This window comes from Bison bison, unplaced genomic scaffold (assembly GCF_000754665.1).
Source record: "Bison bison bison isolate TAMUID 2011002044 unplaced genomic scaffold, Bison_UMD1.0 scf7180017864228, whole genome shotgun sequence".
In the NCBI taxonomy this organism is placed as follows: domain Eukaryota; kingdom Metazoa; phylum Chordata; class Mammalia; order Artiodactyla; family Bovidae; genus Bison; species Bison bison.
This window is the reverse complement of record NW_011494800.1, coordinates 7132669-7147885: the sequence shown is the minus strand read 5'-3', so window position 1 is coordinate 7147885 and position 15217 is coordinate 7132669. Positions and strand designations below refer to the sequence as shown.

The window sequence follows — 15217 nt, the reverse complement described above, 5'->3', positions numbered from 1 at the left end:
GCGTGTTAAAGTAGATGGTGGGAATTGTTACAACGCTCTGGGTCAGAAACAGAAAACTCCATTTAGTTGCTGTAATTTGAATTTGAAGTGTTTTGTATCATAAGAATACTATAGACTATGTAAATTGTTTCTTTTTTAAAGCTAATAACGGTGATATATTAGCATCTTTAACTTTTATTAATTTATATAAGGAATTCGGTTTGTAAAGAGAAGAAAACCCCCTTTGCAAAACCAGTTAAATGTAATGCACTTTCTGTTTCAAAGGATAAATCAAATTAAAAAACAGTTTGAAGAAGTCTGTTGCCTTGAATCAAAGGGTTTATATAGACCATTTGATCTCATCTGAGATCTCAAATAAAAGTCAAGACCACAAGCATTTTATTTTGGTTTCTTGGGTAAAATAATTGTTACATTATTATTATTTTGGAAGGGGGGAGGTCACATCTCTCATTCTCCTAGATTGGAAAGATAAATGCAGCCCCATTCAATGGGCTTCTTGGAGAGACTTGTCCAACAGGCTGCCTCTGCTGTCTTGTCTGTGCTGTCTGATTTCTTCCTGATCGCTTTTTCCTTTGCGAGAAAGTCCCTGGAGGTTTTGGGGAGACCTCATTTCCATATACCCAAGATCGCTTCTCAATTCAGCCTTAGCTTTCTTCGCTGAGAGGAGGCAGTGGAACTGGCTGTCAGGGCAATGCTGCTGTTTGATGCTAACATTTTCTCCCCAGTAGGTTGTAAAAATACAGAAGTTGGTGGAAAACTGGGACCCCTGATTTTGCTAAACATTACAATAAAGAAGGCTATATTTCAAGAAAGCTTCTTCTCTAGGATTCTCTAGGATTAAGGAAGCAATATCACAGCTTCTGCAGCTGAAATTGTGAAAAAATAAAAATAGGGAATCCCGAGGAGAGAGCTGTATTACTGTCTTGGGATCTTTCTGTTTTCAGACACTCAGTTATAGGCTCAGTGAAATATAGTTATCCCCTTAGTGTTTCAGGTTAATGAGCCTGTGTTCAAAGGGAGGAAAATCAATAGGATTCAGTAGATTCTTCAGGCGTGTGTTAGGTAACAAAAGTGTGGGTCTGTTTTGTTCAGACCGACATGACATAAAAAATAAAAAAACAGTAAAAACTGCGAATGAAATTGCTCGAAGTAAATTATTGCAGGCTACATTCCTCACGGCATGGTTTAATAGAAAGGAAGGATACAAATCTGCCCTATTTCTTTTCTCTAGTTGGTCCATGAAGTTCCCAATAAGTTTTAAACTTCTAAATTTCTGTTCTCTTCGAGAGACTTCTCTTGTGGCTCAGCTGGTAAAGAATCCGCCTGCAATGCGAGAGACCCGGGTTTGATCTCTGGGTTGGGAAGATCCCTTGGAGAAGGGAAAAGCTAGCCATTCCAGTATTCTGGCCTGGAGAATTCAATGGATTGTATAGTCCGTGGGGTGGCAGAGAGTCGGACAGGACTGAGCGACTTTCACTTTCACTTTCGAAAGACTAAGGTGTGTGTCCTACAGAGAGGTAGCTATTTCAAAAGAGGTTTTGAATTTAAATCCTAGATGTAAACAATAAGATCGATCTTTTCCCTTTCTCACTTCCTTCTTTCCTTCCCTCTGCCTCTCATCTTTCTCTTTCTGAAAGAACCTAGCGGTGGGGCAAGTCTGTTATCCTAAAGCACCACTTTATTATTTGTTATTTTGCACCAAATGAAAGTCTCTTATCTACTTTATTTACTTACTTTTACCTTCTTCCATCCTTCTTCTGTCTTGAAAAGCCAAGCAACTTTTTATTTATTCCTGCTTCCTAAGAAAGGAACAATCCACCAGATAATTAGAAATGCTCTTTCTGAAGTATAATAATAAAAACTATTATGCCAGTAGTAGTAGTAATAGAGTAGTATCACTTATAGAAAACTTGGAACCAAGACTGAATCATTTCCCAAGAAGTAAATGTGCTATGATTAGTCGTGACCAACTCTTTGCAACCTCACAGTCTGCAGCCTGCCAGGCTCCTCTGTCCACGGAATTCTCCAGGCAAGAATACTGGAATGGGTTGCCATGCCCTTCTCCAGGGGACCTTCCCAACCCAGGGATTGAACCCAGGTCTCCTGCATTGCAGGTGGATTCTTTACCGTCTGAGTCACCAGGGAAGCCCCTAGATCTATAGCATTTATCCCCAGTTAGATAGGTGGAGAGACACCTCTTCCAGTTTCTTCAGGAAGCATTCTCTCTGAGCTCTTTGTGTTTAAAGCATCTGAGAAGTCTGAAAGCTAGTGGCCTGGCCCCCATCCTACAGACAGATATACAGAGGGCACACAGAGTGTGTGTGCTTGCCAGTCTGAGCACTGATGAGCCCTGAGTTGTGCAGGCAGCAGCCAGAGGTATGCTCTGAGGCCATGTTGCACTGGCATTCATTCCTTTATCCCAGGGGACTGCACCAGTGACTGGAGTTTCCAGTTAATTTACTTCCACCCAGGATTCCAGCTGGCCACCAGTTGCAACTGGCACCATAAAACGGAGTGAGGGAGGAGAGGGTGGGGGTACCTTACTTAGGCCCCCTCTATCATGGTTGGTTAGGTTTAGTTCCATGCATGCACAACAGGAATGTTTTTCCTAAGAGTTAGCATGGTACGAAAGCTGAGGAAACACTCCACAGCTTAAGCAAGGGAGAGTAAGAATTATTTTTCATAATGGCTCAAAAATTTTAGGACCTTAACCAGCCATAAGCATCTGATTGAGCCTGCCAATCAGTCATGACAGCTAAAGGGGTCATGATTTAAAAACAAAAAGTAACAGCAAGTGGCCCAATATACCTCTGCTATTATTTAAAAAATTTTTCCTTAGTTTTATTAAGGTAAAATTGACAAATAACATTGTGTAAGTATAAGGTATACAACATAAAGTTTTGACGTATGTACATATTGCAAAATAATCATCATGATACATCTAGTTAATATCCATCACCTCACATTTTTTTTTCCTCATTATGAAAACTTTTAAGATCTAGTCTCTTAGTGACTTTTGCATATACACTACAGTATTGTTAACCATGATCACTGGGCTGTACATTACATGCCCAGATGTTTTCTACATTTTGATCACCTTCACGCATTTCCCCTATCCTCCACTCCACCTCTGCTTTTAAAAATGCTTATAGGTAACAAAGTGTCAACGTGTAAAACAAAATGAGAAAAATGAGGGCTCTGTGTGTGTTTGGTTAAAGGAGGGTAAAACTGCTTTCTCATTTTTGTTTTATACATGAATGTCTTTTCCTATAAAGGGAAACCCAGTGAGGTTGGGTGAGGGCACTCAGCCTGGAAGCGAAGGGCCTTGTTCCTGCCTCTCAGATGTCCCAGCTGCGTTCACAGTTTGAAGCTCCTACTCAGTTACTTTCTTGGTCCCCAAATTCCAGGCTCAGTTCTAATTGATTTTACCTTTCTTTGGCTCACATTCAGAGGATTCTGTAAAGCTCTACACCTTCTTTCCCAGAAGTTGTGGTTTATTGAGCAGCTTCCCAAGCACGTGAGTACCGTAATCCACTTTCCCTTTCTCTAGTTCGGAGGAACCAAAAATGGTTCATTCTTCCCTGGAAAGATGTGTGCCCCTCACCGCTCAGTGTGCAAGCAATCTGGACTGGAGGCCAGCTCTTCTTACAAATACGGTATTAGGCAACAGAGCCTGAGAGTGCCTTTGACAACTTTTAGAGCCTGATGTCATGAACATGAGTGTGTTATGAGCCCAGCTAGGGTAGATCTCCACTGTCTTGTCCATTAAGCTGGTCATCAGCACACACACTCACACTCACACACACACAGGAGAGGTGAAATTCCACTTGAGAACTCCTAGCACTGAATAGCCTAAAAGAGACTGACTCTTTTGTCAATCTCTGACAATAGACTCACATAATAACAACAGAGGAAGCAGCAGATTTCATCTATAAACTCTATTTTAGATTAATCTGAGCAGATTTCTATAAACTTTCTCCTTTCCACCACACACACACACACAAATGCAAAAAATATTCTTCTGCCTTCCCAGTATAACTTAAAAAAAGTCAGTTCCTCTTTACCCTTCCTTTTTTTGACAAGAAGGTGTGTATTTTGTTCTGCAGCATTTAGACTCCAGCTTCACAGAGAAACAGTCTCTCTAATGTAGCCTTTTTCAAGGTCTGCAGAAATCACAATAATATATGCCCCACATCTACTGATGAAAAGCTTGACTGGAGAGTAGAGCGATGGTGTGTGTGGGAGGACAAAAGGGCTGGGCTATTTTCCTGAAGTTCAGTCTTCAGCATTAACATGGCAACCCACTCCAGTATGCTTGCCTGGACAGTTCCATGGACAGAGGAGCCTGGCTGGCTACAGTCCATGGGGTCGCAAAGAGTCAGATACAACTAAGCACAGCAGAGCATTCCAGAGACTGGCTTGGGGTGGTTTCATAAACTGGAAGGTTTATCTGAAAGCTTCAATCTTCTTCTTTGATCCAACAGATTATTCACCTCAAAGATGAATATCTAGATATGCATCATTTATTTTCTGGCCCAGACCAGATATTTCCATTGAATATCACACTTGGAAAAAAGTGGAGCATAATGTTTCTTTGTTGCCTGGCAGGAATTCTGAAGTAGAAGCCTCATCTAGGGTTTCTATTTTAGTCTGCTTTGAATAATAAGGGCTAGTTTGGGTGAAGATCTATTCAAAGGTGAATTCCTTCCTCATTATAGAGAAAGAGTTGAGTGTGTATTATTTTTGTAGAGGGGCCCTATGACCTTCCTAATGTTACTGCCTATGTCTACCTTGGTGAAGCTAAAGGAAATATTGAGATATAATTATCTTATATACTCAGTTATTACAAGAGAGCAGAGATATTCAGTTGAGAAAAAAAATCAGCATACTTCTATTATACAGTTTTATTTCTAAAGAAAATTCTGAAGGTGCATGCCTTCTGAAAAATCTATCAACGGTCAGTATGTTGTTTGGGACCAATTTGCTTATATAGACCAGAGAAAAGTAAGGTTGCTGAAAATTCAGTCTTCTCATCTCTAAAATGGATATGATAATTGTGCAATTATTCATAGTAACACTATTCATATCTTTGTGACCCCATGGACTGTAGCCCGCCAGGCTCTATCCCTGGGATTCTCCAGGCCAGAATACTGGAGTGGGTTGCCATTTTCTTCTCCAGGGGATCTTCCTGACCCAGGGAATCAAACCCAGGTCTCTTTTGTCTCCTGCATTGCCACTGGGTAGTACCAAACTAGTGCCACCTGGGAAGCCTCTTCTGTCCTGTACAGGATAACTCTTCAATGGAGGAAAGGGTATGAAAAGTTAAAGTAGAAGTGGAAACAAGGTATATTTTCCATGACACTGGAAAGACCCTAAAGCGGTTTTCAAATATTTCTCCAAATTCCTTGATATTCTTTCCTTTAAAAGATGGAGCCTAGGACTTCCCCGGTGGTCCAATGGATAAGAATCTGCCTGCCAATGCGGGAGCGGAGAAGGCAATGGCACCCCACTCCAGCACTCTTGCCTGGAAAATCCCATGGACGGAGGAGCCTGGTGGGCTGCAGTCCATGGGATTGCTGCCAGTCGGACACGACTGAGCGACTTCACTTTCACGCATTGGAGAAGGAAATGGCAACCCACTCCAGTGTTCTTGCCTGGAGAATCCCAGGGTCAGGGGAGCCTGGTGGGCTGCCACCTATGGGGTTGCACAGAGTTGGACACGACTGAAGCGACTTAGCAGCAGCAGCAGCAGGAGACACAGGTTTGATCCCTGGTTTGGGAAGATCCCACATGCCAAGGAGCAATTAAGTCCATGTGCCACAACTATTGAGCCTGTGCTCTAGAGCCCGGGAGCCGCAACTGCTGAGACCTTGTGCCGCAACCACTGAAGCCTGTCCGCCCTAGGGCCCATGCTCTGCAACACGAGAAGCCACTTCAATGAGAAGCCTGCTCACCATAACTAGAGAGTAGCCCCTGCTCACTGCAACTAAAGAAAAGCCCGTGTGGCAATGAAGACACAGCACAGCCAAAACGAACTAACTAAATAAAATTACTTTTTTTACAAAGCATGGAGCATAATGCTTCTCTCCCTGAGAGTGTCTATACTGAGATACTCTGATGGACACAGTGCGCAGAAGTGATGCTGTGTGGTTGGGTCATAAAAGGCTCTGTAGCATCCCCCTTGTCTTTTCTCTTGATCACTCAGTTGTCATGCTATGAGGACAATCAAGCAGCCCCATGGCAAGGGCCTTCTGGTGAGTAGCTGAGGCCTCTGTCAATCATGAATCCTAATTTTTAAGGAATGTTAAGTGAACTCTGGAATCAGGTCCCCTATCCCCACTCAAGCCTTCATGTGACTGCAGCCCTGGTCAACATGTGACTGTGACCTCATGAGGTACATTGAGGCAGAGTCTCCCTTCTAAGCGCTCCATGATTTCTGAGCTATAACAACTGTATGAGGTAACCAAGGTTTATGAAGTCATTACATCTGGGGGTAATTTGTTACACGGGCATGCCCGGTAAGTTGCTTCAGTCATGTCCGACTCTTTTGTGACCCCATGGACTGTAGCCCATCAGGCTCCTCTGTCCATGGGGATTCTCCAGGCAAGAATACTGGAGTGTGTTGCCATGCCCTTCTCCAGGGTATCTTTGCAATCATGAGATTGAACCCAAGTCTCTTAGCTCTCCTGCATTGGCAGGAGAGTTCTGTACCACTAGCACCACCTGGGAAGCCCAAGAACAGATAACTAATGTAGTATATAACAGACCTACTTCTGTTCTCTAGAAATGTTCTTTTTGAAATATAATAACAAAAACTATTATGCCAGTAGTAGTAGTAGTAATAGAGTAGTATCACTTATAGAAAACTTGGAACCAAGACTGAAGCATTTCCCAAGAAGTAAATGTGCTATGATTAGTCGTGACCGACTCTTTGCAACCCCACAGACTGCAGCCCGCCAGGCTCCTCTGTCCATGGAATTCTCCAAGCAAGAATACTGGAGTGGGTTGCCATGCCCTTCTCCAGGGGACCTTCCCAAGCCAGGGATCGAACCCAGGTCTCCCGCACTGCAGGCAGACTCTTTACCATCTGAGCCATCAGGGAAGCTTAAAAATATAAAGTGCACATACAAAAATGTAAGAGGCGATGACCGTATCTCATAATGCGGATGTATAGTTTGGCTAACTCTGTCATACTGTTGTTTCTCATGAAGGAGTCTAAGACTTGGAAAGAACTAGGATCTGGCTTCATAGGCAGTTTTATTTGCTTAACTATAGAACATGGCTACAGATACACTGCCATCTTTACTCTGGCTGGTTAAAGGCAGGAAAAGCTTAACTCTAGGGGGAGAAAAGCTCAGGGAAATGAAAAAAAAGGTACAAAGAAGAGAAGGGACCCTGAGTTTTGAGTTAAGATTGAGGGTTTAGGACTGTCCCCCTTGTCTTTCCTTTGAGAATTGGGGACAGAACTTGTTTCCAGGAGAATCAAGGTGGCAAGAAAGCAGGAGAGAGAGAGGCAGTAAGGGACAGGCACTGAAACTGCCATTGGCTCCTTGGGATGAAGGACGAAGGGAGACAGCAAACTCCTAGAAAAATAAAGGCAGGTCCCCGAAGCCAGGAGAACTGGCTCTTGATTGAGAGGAATGCTCCTGTAGACCCTGCTTCTTCCCGAGTGAGCCTGGGCAATGGCTGCCAATCAGTATTGATGGGCAGATGATTCCTCTTCTCTGCCATACTAATGGCTGCCAATCAGTATTGATGGGCAGATGGTTCCTCTTCTCTGCCATACTACTCTACACTTGCACATCCTTTGCATCACTGCAGAAGCAGAAAAGTCCATGCAGGGTAACCGTGCAAACTGCAAATACAGTTGAAGGGTTGGCCTTCATGGCCTTTGGTGTAAGAAGCTACCCCAGTGCCAGCTGAGGTATTCTGATAAAGGCTGTGCAAAAAGACAAGGGACTGTGAAGGCATATATGAAATCTGTGTGTTGCCATTAACCTTCTTGACACAGAGAGTAAGGCAGAAATGGATGACTTCAAGAGACCTTGCTTTCTGTACCTGTAAGGTGACTGGCTTCCCTGGTGGCTCAGACGCTAAAGCGTCTGCCTGCAATGAGGGAGACCTGGGTTAGTTCCCTGGGTCAGGAAGATCCCCTGCAGAAGGAAATGGCAACCCACTCCAGTATTCTTACCTGGAGAATTCCAGGGACAGAGGAGCCTAGCAAGCTATAATCCATGGGGTCACAAAGAGACGGACATGACTGAGCTACTTCACTTTCACTTTCAAGGTGACTGGCAGCCAGGAACCCACAGTTTGCATAAAAGGGTCATGATGGTTTCCAGCGAACAGTCTGCCTGCCTGCGTGTCTCTCTCCCTCTTTCTCCCTTCTCCTTCCTCTCCCTCCTCCCCATTCCACCTCTCCTTCTTCTTCTTCCCCTTCCTCCTTCTCTCCTTCTCCATCTTTATGGTATGTTGTTGTTTAGTCACTCAGTCCTGTATGACTCTTTTGCAACCTGATTGACTGTAGCTCACCAGGCTCCTCTGTCTATGGGATTTCCTAGGTGAGACTACTAGAGCAGGTTGCCACTTCCTCCTTCAGGGAATCTTCCTGACCCAGGGATCGAACCTGAGGCTCCTGCATTGGCAGGCAGAATCTTTACCACCGAGCCACCAGGGAAGCTCTCTTTATAGAATAGGGCTGTGTCATTTCACCAAGCATGTGAAATAATAAGACTTTGCCTCAAAGGCCAGAGTGGGTAACAGTTTGGACAGAGGTGCAGTTGTACCACCTCTTGGAAAACTAAGATGCAGAACAAACTTCCAGGGCACAGGCACACTTGGCCCATGTTTACTATTGGATTCCCAGGACACTACACAGTGCCTGGTCCATAGGAGGTATTCAAGGAGTAATTTTTGAATGCACACACACACACACACACACCCCAGTGAAGCTGAAGTCACAGGGAACTTGGCATTTTCTTGAAGGTCTTAAAGAAAATGACAGACCTTTACGGCAACCCTTTCTCATCTCCCAGCCTGGAGGCAGAGAACTGATTTCCAAGCTAGGAAGAGTCTTACTTACCTCTGTGTATACATGTAAACATCTGACAAATTGCTGTAAAATTAGGCATGAACAGCTTAAATAGGAAATGGGTGAGTTCAATGTAAAGATTTTTTTTTTTTTTTTTTACAAAATGGAAGATCAAGTAAGGTTATTATAATAAATTCATTTATCAGCTCACATCGTTACTTGTAAATAACTTTAAAATAAAATCTTCAGCATAATCATCATTCATAGTGATGTATGTCATTCTTCAAGGCACATGGGTTATAATTATGCATAAAAAAAAAAACAAAGGAGGACTTACTGGGCCTCCCTGCTGGCTCAGATGATAAAGAATCCACCTGGAATGCAGGGGACTCAGGTTTGATCCCCAGGAAGATCCCCTGGAGAAGGGAATGGTTACCCACTCTGGTATTCTTGCCTGGAGAATTCCATGGACAGAGAAGCCTGGTGGGCTATAGTCCATGGGGTTGCAAACAGTTGGACACAACTGAGTGACTAACACTTTCACTTTACTGGCCATTTAAAATACTCTTGGAGGAGGAAATGGCAACCCACTCCAGTATCCTTGCCTGGAAAATTCCATGGACAGAGGAGCCTGGCTGGCTACAGTCCATAAGGTCGCACAGAGTTGGACATGACTGAAGCCACTTAGCAATTGAGATGCATGTATCAGTCACTGATGCCATCCAATAGTCTGCAATATCAAACTTAGATTTCCAGCAATATTTTCTTAGGGACAAAAACTTGAGAAGATATAAGACATAAATGAATACATCTAACTCCTGTACATTTTACCTGGGGTTTCCTGCTGTTAGAGGATTCTCTGTCTCTCACTAAGACTACGAAGTGTTTCCCTTGGCCACCCTCCATGTCTGTCTCATGTTGTTCTCTGTACCTGAAAAGTCTGGATGCACTGTGGACACCTTTGCATCTTCAGAGACCTCTGTGTGGTGAACTGATCCTTAGAGACTGTGAGAGCTCCAAAAAGCCTGCAGGAGATCTTGTTACAGGTAGCTGGTGGTGGTGGGTTTGGAGTCAACTTCTTGACCTGTTGGTCAATGTTACAATTAAGCTGTTTTCTTTCATCCACTCCCTTTCTTTCCCCTAGAATAGGGAATTTAGGAGCTCCTGGTTTCCCTGTCCCATCCCCTCCACCATTAGCCTCTGTATTGAAAGCCAACAGCCAATGACCACTTCTATTTCCAAGGCAAGTTTTTAAAATTTTGTTCTGGAGGATCTAGGATCCAAGGAGAAGGAAGAATAAGTCCAGACCTCAGGTCTCTTAACTGAAATTATGAAACTAGCAATATCTTCCCCTACTTCCCACACAGTTCCCTGTACTCACCCGTCCAAAGGGATATGAATTCTTCCACTTGTGATGGCTTCATCATTCAACAACTTTTCTCCAGTACCTTTTCTATTAGGCTGGCTGAAAAATTCATTCGGATTTTTTCTGTTACATCTCACGAAAGCAGAAGGCACTTATTGAATGGCCAACCCAACATACTGCTGGTTTACAGCAACATCCACACATTGTCCCCTGGCTGCCAGGGACATCTAGAAAAGTCTTTTGTGTGCTACCTTTATTCCCTGGAAATCAGGGAGACCCTTATCCAGGGAATGGTGTCTGGTCTCAGGGTTTCAGTCCACAACTTAAGTCTGGGCTCTCCCTTTTACTGGATCCTATTTTGCTGGGCAGAAAAATTCCTTTTTCTTTTAATCTCTTCCCTGAATTGGCACCCAGGAGGTTCTCTTTAAAGATCAGGGAGTGTATAAGAGCAGAGAGTGAGGGAACTCAGCTTCCCCAGGGAAAAAGGGGAAGAGAGCTGGCTTGGGAAGATTTACCAGACTTGACAAGTGTTCTTAAGGGAAAAGTCTGGAATAATCTCTGTGTCCCACCTACAACAGGCAGGCGTTGAAATAATCTTCCCAAAGCCTGAGAGGCTGTGCCTGGCCTGGACCTCCTAGAACTTTCTGTCCAGGTCAGGAGAGAGGGAACACGGCACAGAGCTTGAAGGCCGGGGGAGTTCTGAAAAATTCTGCCGGTTCAAAAAGGACCTGGAAACAAAAGATGCGGAGTTTGGGGCGGGGGGTGGGGGGGTGCTGAGTTTCCCTTTGAATCACAAAGGTTTGAAGGGGCCAAATCGGAATTCGCCCTGATTAAATGGGTAGACGGATTTTTAAAAAGGTATTTGCCAGCCGCATTCTATTTGATCTGGAAGAGGCTCTCCGCAGGGAAATCCTGTGTACAGGCTCGAGATCTGTCCTCTCCCGCTCCTCTGACCTGCACACTCTGGACCCTGGAATTCATGTCTGCAAAAGGGGACAAGCGGGCAAGAGCATATCTGTTAGGAGGGTTTCATAGTGGTACTGGCTGCCTGGGAATGGAGGCAAAAAGAGTCCACTGGATGGGTTTGCTCACTTCTCTTATTGACCACTTTAAACCCAGAGGGCGGTGCCTCTGCGGACCGCTGCACCACACACCCTATCCTCCCAGGAGGCGCACTGGTAGGTACCCTCAGAGGCACAGGTGCTCAGATCCTTCCACATCCCCCTAGAGCCGGAAAGGGTCGTCCAGCTGTCCCTTTCAGACCCCCTCTTTTCGTGCTGCCTCCTCCGCTATCTTCCCATAAGGACTGAGCTCCAATCCAGTTACTGGACCGCAGGGAACTCACCTCCACCAGTCAATCAGTCTCTCGCCACCACGTTCTCTGTTCTCTACTTTCAGGGGGTGACAAGGCCCGGGAAATTCGACAAGAGTTCGGAAGTGGCCGTCACCGTGTTTCCCTTTCTCATTTTGGTTCTGCCTTTTTTTTTTTGGCTCAGCCCAAAGAAGTGTGTTTGGGATTCAGGATGCCCTTCCCGGACCCTGGGCCCACAGCGGAACCCGCGGCTTCGGTCCCTAATGGCTAGGCAAAGGCCTTGGAGAGCAGCCTTCGGGAGCGACAGACACATGCCATCGCCACGTGTGCGCAGCCCGTCGGGCTCCTTCCCGCAGGACAGCTTCCTGCTGCAAGGAGAGGACTCGGAAGCCCCGCGGGAGGCATCGCCGGTACTATCTTCCCTTGGTACCGCCGAGCCCAGAACTGACAGGATACCCCGTGAGACTCTCCACAGCGCGGCTGCACAGAGGAGGGAAAGAAACCCCGGCGCCTGGCGCAGAGCCAAACACGCTCTGCTCTTTCTGCTTCTCCACGAGGTTTTTTTTTAAAACCAGAGCTTGGAGGCCGAGATTCGGGGAAAGATTGAAGGCGGGAGGAGAAGGGGACGACAGAGGATGAGATGGTTGGATGGCATCACCGACTCAACGGACGTTGAGTTTGATGGACAGGGAGGCCTGGCATGCTGCAGGCCCTGGGGTCGCAAAGAGTCGGAGACGACTGAGCGACTGAACGGAACTGAACTGAACTGAACTGGAGGCTGAAGGCTGAACCTCGGAGGCCCAGCGCGCCCCCTGAAGGAGGGGCGGGAGACTCGGGCCCCGGGGATCCTGACCCCAGGCTGGGCCCTGGGGAGGCCGAGCGCGCCCCTTGCAGGCCGAGTGAGAAACCCCGCGCCCTCCACACCGAGGGTGGCGCCCGGAGCTTTGTCACCCAGATCCCTGTGGTCCAAGGCTAATTGGCGCCTCTCACACGGTCGATGCACCGCGCCTTCGCCGCCACCACCGGCTCAGAGAAAGAAGCCTCTTCCGGGCCTCTCGGGGGTCTCAGAGTTTGCAAGGCCCGGGCTGTGGACACCACGTTGCGCAGTTCCTAGACGAGGACAGGCTGTCTTCCCGGGCTCCTCCGCACGGACCATCCAGGCATACTGCTACGCTAGCTTCCATCTTCTCTCTACTTCTCTCCTTACTTGGTGATCACAAAGATGCCGGAAAGGTTACCGCAGCAATGCTGGACTTTACCGCGAAAAATACAAAAACCGCTCTTAAATGATACACATAGAGAAGTGTGCGCGCACGTGTGAACACAGATTTCTCTCTTGTCTTTCATACACACACTCCCGATTCTTCCCCTGCCCTTTCCCTTCCCCCTCCAGACTGCCTCTCCCCTCTCCCCGGCAGCTCCCACCAGGTATGTTCTAGAACCCAGGCAGGTTGCTAGCGCCGTCCACCAGCTGCCCCGCACATCAGTTGCAGATCTCCGCGAGGGACGAAAACATCTGTTTGTGGGGAAACTGGGAGGCGTGGAGGCGGGTGTCGCGCGGCGAGGAGTCACCCCACCCGGGCGCGGCGGGAGAGTGCCGCTCGCGGAGAATTTTGGAGATTCAGGTACCCCTCGCAGAAGGGGGTGCGAGGGCGTTTCGTGTCTCTCACGCCCTGCCCCACCCACCTCCGACCTTTGTTCTCTCCCCACTCCCTTTAGGCTCGGGGTGGGGACGTTCCCTCCTTCCTCCGTTGTGACTCCTGGGAAGGTTGGGCGCGCGACCGCGCCGACTGGGCGCGGCGCCCTACGGGCGCAGAGATGGGGACGCTGCTCGCATCTCGGGCTCGGAAATCTCTCCCTAGAGCGCGTTGGAGCCGTTTCTCCAGAGATCAGAAGGGATGGCAGGGTCTCCCGCAGTTGCAAATATATTTTTAAATAGTTTATTCCTGGTTTACTAAGTAGTTCGCCCACGTGGTGAAAAAAAATTAAAGCAGGACAAAAGAATGCGCCTGCAAGCAGGTATTTGGATGTATCCTCTTGGGTGTCTCCTCTAGGGAGTGTCTGAGCTGTTGGATAATATGGGTGCAGAGACCCTCTTGGTCCAAGTGCCCACAGTCTCGGCGGCGGACGCTTCCTGAGTCGTCCACAATTTGTCTCTTAGTGTTTTCTCTTCTCCCCTGCTCAGCGGCATTTCGCTGTGCGGTTCCCGGGAGAGCCGCTGCTTGTCCTGCGGGTTCTAAATTGAGCTTGGCCAGCCCTCTGTGACTTCCGAAGAAGGGCGACTGGCGTCAAGCGCTCATTATTGACTACTTTGATGGCTAATGGGGAGAGGGGCGGCTTCATTTTTCTTTTTCATTTCTCCGATTCCATTCACAGTGAACGCACTAATGGTTAATAAAATGCAGTTTGCGACGGTAATATGGGGACGGAGCGGTCCCAATAAATGTCACGAGATGTAAGACAAAAAGTACCCTCCGACTATGTGCAGCAGAACTGTGTAGCTCCCAGTTGTGGCTACGGAAGCACTAAAATAACCTGTTAACACACACCAAAGTGCATCCTTATAATAACCTCCTCAATCATTTATTAAAAGTCGTGTCAGGCCGGCCCGTATAATTCATCTCTATGCAAATACATCAATGTCAGGCCATTAGTGTATTGCTCAGGTTTTTATTAAAGTGCATTCTTTTTAATTCAGCCCCGTAAAATACGAGCCCCATTGCTCAAGAATTATAGCAACTATTAGAGTAACATATGGGCAACATGCACTCAGAAAATAAAAACCAACAGATAAAGTGGCAGGGTCACATCGCAGGAGCAAACACTTAACAAAATGGCAGTGGGGTAATAGATTTTTCTTCCAGGGCCTTTGGCGAGAGGGTGTCATGGGCATCGGAAAGGGTAAGAGGCTCGAAGTTACTCTGCCCTGTCCCAACCCCAGAAACAGCCCACGATGAGCATCCTCGGAGTTGAGATGAAAAGCTTCTAAGGGTGCTGCGTATCTGGTCTCTCTCTTTCGATTCGAGGATTTCAGCACACACTAGAGAGAGAAGTCATTATAGGATGTTTGGTTGAAACCATCTCTTCCTTCCAACCCCCTCATCCCTGCCTCCCTCCCGTCTTCCCGCTCCGCCCCTCATTTCTTCGAGGCCCCTTCTCGGTACTTGGGGACCGGGAGCCCCGCCCCCACCTCGAGTACTTTCTGAGATGGTCTCCCCTCCCTGTTTCCTTCAGGAAAATTAAGAAGAAATGAACAAGGCCCAGGAAGACCGGGGGACTTGGTGGCAAATCTCCCTCTCCCGTGTAGAAGCCTGGAGGAAAAACTTTCCATGAAATCCACCTGAGGCTCAGTAGTCCGGACACCGTTAAACTCCCGACTCAGAAGAAACGTAGGTGACCTCTGCCCATGCCACCCACTCTGCCTTCCTCCCCGCAGGTCATCCGCCGGTTTTTCCCGGTTAGAACGCTTTGCTGTCAATTTTGCTAAACCAGGGCAGTCTAACCTGAT

The 15217-nt window shown here is 46.8% G+C and overlaps 1 protein-coding gene across 1 annotated transcript in view; it reads left to right on the top strand.

The window, feature by feature from the left end:
* The window catches only part of NKX6-1 (NK6 homeobox 1), an 18742-nt gene extending 6057 nt beyond the window's left edge, over positions 1-12685 (top strand). The window contains 3 exon segments of the mRNA XM_010845982.1: positions 11796-11867; positions 11949-12135; positions 12528-12685. Of these exon segments, the coding sequence (XP_010844284.1) occupies positions 11796-11867; positions 11949-12135; positions 12528-12685 (417 nt within the window).
* Positions 12686-15217: the final 2532 nt, after the last annotated feature.